At 52.6% G+C, this 8839-nt stretch overlaps 1 protein-coding gene across 4 annotated transcripts in view; it reads left to right on the top strand.

Moving 5' to 3' along the window:
• The first annotated feature begins 210 nt into the window (after positions 1-210).
• Positions 211-8839, top strand: part of Plekhg3 (pleckstrin homology and RhoGEF domain containing G3) — a 27770-nt gene continuing 19141 nt past the window's right edge. The window contains exons 1-2 of one of the 4 annotated variants that reach the window (XM_033766926.1): positions 1199-1644; positions 2253-4482. Coding sequence is in view for 1 of the 4 variants with exons in the window: in XM_010603027.3 (XP_010601329.1) it covers positions 1621-1644 (24 nt within the window). In the remaining 3 variants the exon portion in view is untranslated. Of the gene's footprint in view, positions 761-1198; positions 1645-2252; positions 4483-7596; positions 7861-8839 lie in introns of those variants that run through there. The other 3 variants (XM_010603030.3, XM_010603027.3, XM_033766928.1) reach the window with 3 other exon arrangements.

An 8839-nucleotide genomic window follows, 5' to 3' on the forward strand; every position in this document is an offset into this window, starting at 1 on the left:
ACCACAAAAATAAATAAATAAATATTTAAAAAATAAAGGATTCTTCTTGTTTAGTGCTGCGTTTGCTAGCACCTGGCACGGTTTATGACGTCAGTAAATAGGAGCTGGGTGTGCTGGTGCACACCTGTGACCCCAGCGCTCGGGGCTGAGGCTGGAGGATGGCACATTCGAGCCCCGCCTGGGCAACTTAGCAAGACCCTGGCTCAAAATTTTTAAAAAAGGACTGGGGATATAGCTTAGAGTGAAAGCCCTGAGTTCAACCCTCAATACCCACAGTAAACAAACCAACAGACAAGTGACAGTGAGTGAGTTTGACCAGTCCTTTCAGATAGAAAGTCATCCCAGACCAGGATCTGCAGTTCTGTTCTGGGTCTGAGCAAGTTGCAGAGGTGAACTCTGCCTCCACAGGGGGTGCCTTTTTCTCCCCTCAGAAGCACCCTTAAAATACCCTGCACCCCTCTGCTTCAGTCTTCTGGCACTTGTTTACACAGCTGCAGCTGCGGGACCGATAGTAGGGATTTGAGCTGGAGGAACCCTGGGCCTTATCTCCCCGAGGTTGTGAGTTAAAGTGACAGCATTCACAGAAAATGGTGCAGCATCCTTGGCTCTCACTGAGTCACGGTGCAGACCCCCCCCAGCCCAGTGCGCGGGTGGAGAAGGGGTGGCCGTATTAGCTCTGGCCTCCCCAGAGGCCTCTACAGGTGAGCCACGAATTCCCAGGTGTCTCCATTCTGGCCTCCTCCTGAGATTGCCCTGCACGGTAAGAACTTGTTCTGAGCAAAGCGTGAACTTGTAAAAGGGCAGAAAGTGCTTCAGGGCGTTCCCATGAGGGGGGCCGGGGATGGCACCTTTTCGTTTTTTGGCTCCACCTCTTGGGCCCCATGGGTTGCCAGGGGTGAAGCCCAGAGAGACCCTGGGTTCTGGCAAATCCGGCTTCAGCTTTTCAGGCTGCCTGGCCCTGGGTAAGTGGTTGTCTAGAGCTTATGCAGAGAATGTGTCAGCACAGTGACTGATAACCCTAATAAGTTGGCTGAGATGACCCTAGTCTGCCGGGCCACTTGTGCCTCGGTTGAATGGTACCGGTGGCCACTTGCCCCGCCCCTCGGCCCTTGCTGTGGGGAAGGACTCAAGGGTTAATGCCCTCGGGCTCTGAGGGCCTGTGGGGGAGGTGCCGTATAAACGGAGTATTGTTGTGCCGGGACTGATCTGGCTTTGTGTGCAGTCTTCAGTGTTTGACTTCCTGCACTTAGTGGCATCCCGCGTACTTCTTGCTTCGTGGCTGGGGATATTTGCTAGCGCTTGGCTGTGTGAAACTCCTGGGATTGTGGCCTGGGTCCTTCTCACCAGCTCTGTGTGGTGAGACACTGCGTTTCCCTGCTGGGCCCGCAGCAGCAATCAGGAATGAGAGCAATGCAGAAAGTATTACCCACACGCGGAACTGGTTCTGAATAGGACGCTTATTGAAGAGAGCTCGCTGGAGGCGCGGGCGCTTTAATTCCCGAGGCTGTCGGAGGCAGCTCACTGCTCCCCAGGCTGGCCTGTTAACTGCTGGGCTGCCGGTTGGCTGTCCCAGGAGGATGCAGCGCCCTGGCCCCTCATCACCACCCTCCAGGTGCTTAGATGGGAGCCCTTTTGAGGAAAGCGGTAGGTATCCCTGGGGCCAGGCCAGCGGTCACAAGTGGGGTGTCCTTGGGACTCTGTCAGCCCAGGCCTCTAGGCTTGCCAGCTACAGATCTGGGGCAAAAGGCAGGTTTCCCCCCCGAGGGTTCAGAAACTGAGAGCCTTTACTGGTGCAGGTGTAGGAGAGAGGCTCCTCTTCTCCTATCTTGGGCCATTCCCACCCAGCTGCATGATAGCTGCCAGCCTTCTGCTCCTCTTAGAGGTGGCTGTGAACGTTTTCTAGAGGACTGTAGAGGGTCTTTCCATCCTAAGTCTTCCGATTGAGGTGCTTGGGGACAGACAGTCCTGGTGAGACCCAGCTCACTGGTGTTCATTCACAGGCACACCTTGGGAGAAGCAAGAGTTAATGTCTCATTTCTTCCTGAAGTTTCCTCTTCCCACAATCCACAGGGGGTGGTTGTTTTGGATCAAATCTAGTGGCAGCTGGTAGAGCAGGTCACGTACCCTCATGGACGTGTAGCCAGACAGGTCCAGCAGCACCCACCATCTCTGTAGCTCTGAGCAGCAGGTGCAGGGAGGTCAAGGGGCAGATTGTCCTGACCTGGGCTCTTTTGTTCACCCCCCCTACCCAGGTCGAAGCCTCACTTTTCCAGGAGCAGACTGTGGTGCCCTGCTGTGATTTTCATGCTGTGTACACTCCAGAATCTGGGGTTTGGTGGCAGCTGCTGCACCTGTCTGAATTCAGCTTGGGAGAGAAAGCTCCTCTCCTCCACCGGGAACTGGTTGGATGAGTTTCTTGAGCCTCCCTAGTGGAGGCTCCTGGGAAGCAGAGGGGTGTGGCGGGGTGGGGGTGGGGGTGAAGTGCTGTGACCCTTCCCCCACAGGATGTGGACCACCAGGGGCACTGACTGGTCAGCTCCCCTGATTTCTCTGTGTTAGCCCCCGCTCAGAGCCCAGGGCAAAGGAGAGGGTTTTGTGAGAGGCTTTTTTGCTCTTCCCCTTGTGGTATCTGTGAAGAGACCCAGGGGTGGGGAAGGCCAGTGTGTTCAGTCAGGCGCTGTAGCTCATGGAAGGGGGCTGCTCAGCTGTAAGTTCTTTACCAGGTCTGGAGGCTCCTGGGTGGAAATGGGAAGGGAGCTGTCCCAAATGGCAGCACACCCGTTCGGATATGTGTGGGGAAAGGAAAAACCCTCACATGGTGAGACGCGGCTCCCCAGCAGCCCAGGTGAGAGCTGCTGGTCTGGAATCCTGGAGGCAGAGTTCCGGCTAAAACCCAGTTGAGACCTGGAATCTTGGTTTCACAGAGCAGGTTGTGCCTTCGGCTTTTAGAAGCATCTAACATATGCATATATTCAGGTTCTTACTCTTATTTTGGGCCACATTTCTCCCCTCCTCGTGCAGGTTGGAGTAAGTCTCCTTCCTTTCTCTAACCCACGTTCCCTGAGGCTCTCTTTCTCCTGCAAATGTTCTGTGAACCGTCAGCAGCTCTCAGACCTCTGCATTCCTCTCCAACACTGCTTGGCTCTGGGGAGGGACCTGTAGCCACAGCCCCACGTCTCAGTTTGTGCCTGTCCAGGATACATTCTTGTGCTTGGTCTTGTGGTCCCCTGTTTCCACCTGTCTTGGTAGTTGTTTGTCCTTTCAAGCAAAGCTGGATGGTGACTTACTTGTCTGTCCACAGCCTAACTGCCAACCAGGCCTCCTGTGCTGGATGTGCAGGGTCTTGGGAGATCCCGGGGCTACGATTTCCGTGTGCTGCGCCCTTGGCATCAGGTGCTCAGATCTCTTCTTACCCATCATTCGTGACTCGGCTAAAATGCCACCTCCTCCTGGCTTCCCCATCTTCTAGCTGCAGGGTACTACTGCTTGTCAGCACTTTAACTTATTCACACTTCTGTACCAGCACACTTGTTTTGTGGGTTATCTGTTTATTTGTTGTTTTTCTTCTTGAGCTCAAGTTCCTCAAAGACAGAGACAATGTGTCATTCATTTCAGGTGTCCCCAGGGCCTAGCGTTATGCTCACACGTGTTGAAAGAATTCCCAACTGAAAGTAGCCGGGGAACTCCCAGGCCTCTGTGACACACTGCTCTCTGCTTGCTGTGTTTTTTTTGTTTTGGTTTGGTTTTGAGGTGTTGGGGCTGGAGCTCAGAGCTCTTTCTCTGAGTCCTCCTCCAACCCATGATGGATACTATTTTTCTACCTCCTTTTGCTATGGATTAGTCTTGTTACTCCTAGCAGAATCTGCGCTCTTGTGAGTAGGGGCTGTGTGATTCATCATTGTCTCTGCAACAAGGCCAGCACAGTGTCTCTGTGCAGAGCAGCTACTTGATAAATACTTGTTGTTGAGAGACTGAACTCTGGAGCTCACAATTGGTAGGAAGGGCCACTAGGGTTGTCCCAAAATGAAAACAGCCATTGAGGCTTACGGAGCTTGCCCACCTGCACTGTATTCAGGCCTTAGGAGCAGAGCTCCGCACACTTTGAGGAGTGCTGGCTATAGTCCCAGCTCGCTTATACACTCTTCTCATTTTTCCCCAATTGATATTCCTTGGGACTTAGGAAATGGCTGAACGCCAGGCCTAGGCCCTTCCTAATTTCTTGCTGCTCTGTGTCATGTCCTGGCTGTCCCAGATGTCCACCCTGAAGCTGGATTTACAACCCAAGGCCAGTGTCAAGGGTATATTTTTGGTCTTTCCTTTGTGCTTTTGCTCCACACAATGCCGTAACTCTGCGCTCAAGGCCTATGGTTCAGGGCTCTGTTTTGCCCAATCTCCTAGAGGTGCAGCTGTCTCTCCTGAGGAACGTGGAGAAATGTGCCGTCTTCTGTGGCAGTGGGACTCTGACTCATTTGTGGAATACAGGTATCAGGCTCTTTCCTTTCTAACTAAATTTCTTTGTATTTGCCCCTTTATACGAGGATAGTCTGACCAATGTTGGGGCTGTAGAGGAATGGGAAACACTGGGTTGGTGGTGGGGAATTAGATTTTGCTGATTCACCAAGTTTAACTTGTACCTTTATATTAATTTAAGATATGGGTAAAAAAAAATAACTACCAGTCATAAATAGCTCCAGTCTTGTCCTGGAGCTAATGGCATAGATAAGAGATCTACCTGTTGTCACCAACATCACCACAAGCATTCTTACCCTGGGTCAGATGTACTGGTTATTATTTGTATCATCGTCATTCTGAAGATAATCCAGAGAGGGTGGCACTGTTACATTTTGCTGCGAGGAACTTGCAGCCTACTGAGGTCAAGTGACTTGAGACAGGAAAGTAGAGGACCTGGATTTAAACTACATCTGCCTGACTCCAAAGCTTGTGGATGAACTGAGTGCCTCTAGCCCCTGTAGATCCTTGTGTGTGCTTGCGTTTTTCTCCTCTCCTCTGCCTGGAGCTCAGCACAATCTAATTAATGGAGCCCTTCCTTTCCCTGGGGATTCTCTAGTGCCTTGCACAACGCAGCAGTAGATGCTGTAGCTCTGCACATGTGACTCTTCTGCTACTTAATTTTTTTAAAAAAAATTTTATTTTTTTTGAGACAGGGTCTCACTATGTAGTTGAGACTGACCTGGAACTCACTATGTAGCCCAGGCTGGTCTTGAACTCCCAGCCATCTTCCTGCCTCAGCCTCCTGAGTGCTGGGATTACAGGCGTGCACTACCATGCCCGGCCTCTTCTGCTCCTTTTTGCAACTCCTCTTCCTTCCTAGAGCCCTCACACAAGTAGCACCCCAAATAGGGATGGGGCCTATAAGAGGGGTATTTGCAGGGCTGGGGCTCAGACTTTCACTAATAAGTGGCACTGGGCCTGTGAACCTTTTATTTATTTGTATTTTTAGGGGTGCTGGGGTTCAAATCCTGGGTCTCATGCTTGCTAGGTAAGCACTAAACCACTGACCTGCATACCCGCCTCTCTGTGAGCCTTGCTGACCCACAGGTGAGAGAGGTAGGCCTCTGGAACTCTGGACCCGTCTGTCATTTCCAAGGGTAACGTGTAACAACACTGTCTTTATAGCTTTCTCTGACAGACTTGTCTTTTTGGCCTTGTATCGCTTATTGCGATGACCGGTTGTGCTGGAAGCTGCTCTGGCCTGCCCCGTCTGTGAGCAGCAGCCGTTGCTCTTGTAATCAGCAGTGGCTGCCCTCCTTTGGCTTCAGTCGCTGCTCATGAGACTTCCGGTAGGCAGCTTTCCCTGGGATGTTTGTCATTGTTGTTCCTTGTCCAAACTTGGCGCTTCCCAGTCTTGTGTGATTGATCACTAAGTATGTGACAGGTCTGCTCCAGCCCCTTGGCCGGGACCGGGACTGCTGGGGTGAAGGAGCAGTCAACTGGGCCTGCCTGGGCACTTGTGGGCTCGCCGGAGACTTGCAGGCAGTGACTAACGCGGATGCTCTTTACTCTGGAAGGAACTGCTTCAGTCCTGACCCCTCCTCCCTGTTTACCTTTCTCCCGACTACGGGAGTGGCGAGAGGCGGTCCAGGTGTGGTCCTGCAATCCTCCCAGCGGGCCCTGACCGGGCACTTAGGGATGCCTTGTCCTCTGCGATGGAGGCAGACTGCTGCGCTTCACCAGCTGGTCCAAGAGAAATGCTTGCATGTCTGGACCTCATGGGCCGGTGCTTCAAGTGATGTCCAGGGTCATTCGAGTTCAAAGAGGAGCGTGTACGAGTTGCTTACTGCTGAAACAAATTCCACCAGCTTAGTGGCTTAACATGACAAGTATTTATTACTGTAAAGTTCTGGAGGCCAGAAGTTAGGCTGTGTCCACAGGGCTCTCTGGGGACTCTGGGTGGAATCTGTTTCCCTGCCCTTTGGCTTGTGGCCCCTTTCCTTCACTGCCAAAGGCAGCATGGCACCTTCTAACCGCTCTGTCTGCCCGCATTTGTCATAAACTGTCTGATGCTGACTCCCGCCGGGGTCCCCTTAGTTACTTTGGGCCCACCTCGATGATCTAGGGTAATTGCCCATCCTTAATCAGAGGCAAGTATGGTGTCTCATGCCTGTAATTTCAGCACTCTGGGAAACTGAGGCAGGATGATCAAAAATTCAAGCCCAGCCAGCCTGGGCAATTTAATAAGACTCTGTCTCAAAAAAAAAAAAGGGCTGGGGATCGATCTCTGTCTGTCTGTCTGTCTGTCTGTCTATCTATCTATCTATCTATATCTATCTATCTCACTGTGTAGGCCCTGGGTTCAACCCCCAGTACTTCAGGGTGGGGGCGGCCCTTCATTTAACTACATTTACACAGTCCCTTGTGATATAAGGTGCCATAGGTTCTGAGAATGAGGATGTAGATATCCCCGGTGGGGGCGTTATTCAGACTTTGTGTATGTTGGGAGGGATTGGAAATGGCTGAGGCCCTTTCAATGAAGTGGTTTGGCTAAATTTGTAGAAGAGGAGGTTCTGAGGACTCGGTCCAGGTTTGAGAAATGACATGGGTGAGTGTTGGGGTGTGTGTGGATGACTGGTCCTCCCTCTGAGGACAGGTGCCAGGGGCTTCCCTTCCTTCCCTCCATGCAGGCTTCCTCCTGGAATTCAGGTGAGGGTTCTGTGTTGTGGCCGTGATCCTTTTCCGTCTCCTGCTGCTCTGAGGTGGTGGGAAAACAAATTGCTCAGGGAAAATGAATTTGAGCCCACTGGGCTGGCTTGGGGGGCCCAGAAACCTGACCATACTGCTGGACGTGCTGCGCACACTGGACACAGTCGCCTCCCAGGGGGCCTGCTCTGTGCTGGGTGCTTGGTTCTTGGTGCCAGGGCTCTGAGCCTCGGGGAGGAATGGGAGGGATCAGAGGGAGGGATGAGCTGGGGGCACAGGTGAGGGGGCCAGAACCCCCTGAGGGCCATCTCTCCCCTGAGCACCCGCAGGGCTGGAAGCTGGAGCGACATCTGGGCTTCTGTGGGGACCTTGGGTGAGTGGTGTGGTGTGGCAGTGGGGCAAGCCGAGCTGCCCCGCAGAGCATGCAAGGATCCTGATTAGATCTCAGTGGAAGTTCATGGTGTCTATCACCCTGTTTGTCTAGAAAAGTTGTGGCTGCTCTCTGTTGCTTTCTTCTGGCTCCCTTTCAGAGGAGATTCTGGGAGCGGATTCTTGGGGGATTGTTCCAGGGAAGGGCAAAGGCCCTTTGGCTGCCCTGATTTTGAGGCCTTTGGGATATCCAGGACACGTGCAAGGTGCAAGGAGGCAGCTGGAGAGAGACTGCACAGTCCCTGTCCCAGATGGAGGACTTCCCATGGGCAGGTACGGGCTGAATTCTTCCCTCAGTGCCGCCAGTGGACTTTGGAGCAGTTACCTTTAGGGGAACCCCCTTGCTTCTTTTCTGCTCACCTCCAAACAGGAGTGGGGCTGTGGAGCTTCCGTGTGGGGTGAAGCGCAGTAGGTGAAAGAATGACGTCAGCCTTCCTCCTCTCCTGCTGCAGCTTGTGGGGGTGGAGGGTAGCAGTGCGCTGATTCCTGGGGATCCCCCAGGACAACCTAAGTGAGAGGTCCACAGGCTCCAGGTGGGTGTCCTGGTGGGAAGATCCTTCCTGAAGGGACAATGACAGAGGGAGTAGTTGTCCCCGTTTTTCAATTGCATGTTCCTGGGGTGTCACTTCATTTAATTTAATTTATTAATTTATTTTTTCCCTGCTGGGTCAGGTTGAGGGCCTGGTGCTGAGGCATAGTTGGGAGAGGAAGGATGTGGGGCTCCACCTGGTCCCCTGTGCCTAGAATCCGGGAGCCTGCTGGAGCCTGCCTGCCTCTGCCTGGGGGAATTTAGGGCCTGGGGGTGGGGCCGTGTGGGTGGTGGAAGGGTGTGGATTACATTTAAATTTATAGAAAGTTAAGGGGAGGGGAGATGGAGCTTTGTCTCCCACCCCTGGATCCTTAAAACAGTTGTAGTCTGCACATCCTAGACCCATCAAAAAAAAAGATCATGGGCTGGGGATTTAGCTCAGCGGTTCGGTGGCCTGCCTTGCAAGCACAAGGACCTGAGTGTGTGGGTGGTGGAAGGGTGTGGATTACATTTAAATTTATAGAAAGTTAAGGGGAGGGGAGATGGAGCTTTGTCTCCCACCCCTGGATCCTTAAAACAGTTGTAGTCTGCACATCCTAGACCCATCAAAAAAAAAGATCATGGGCTGGGGATTTAGCTCAGCGGTTCGGTGGCCTGCCTTGCAAGCACAAGGACCTGAGTTCGATCCCCGGTACCACAAAAAAAAAAAAAAAAAAAAAAAAA

Source organism: Fukomys damarensis, unplaced genomic scaffold, assembly GCF_012274545.1.
Source record: "Fukomys damarensis isolate Sample0158 unplaced genomic scaffold, DMR_v1.0_HiC HiC_scaffold_21, whole genome shotgun sequence".
NCBI lineage: Eukaryota > Metazoa > Chordata > Mammalia > Rodentia > Bathyergidae > Fukomys > Fukomys damarensis.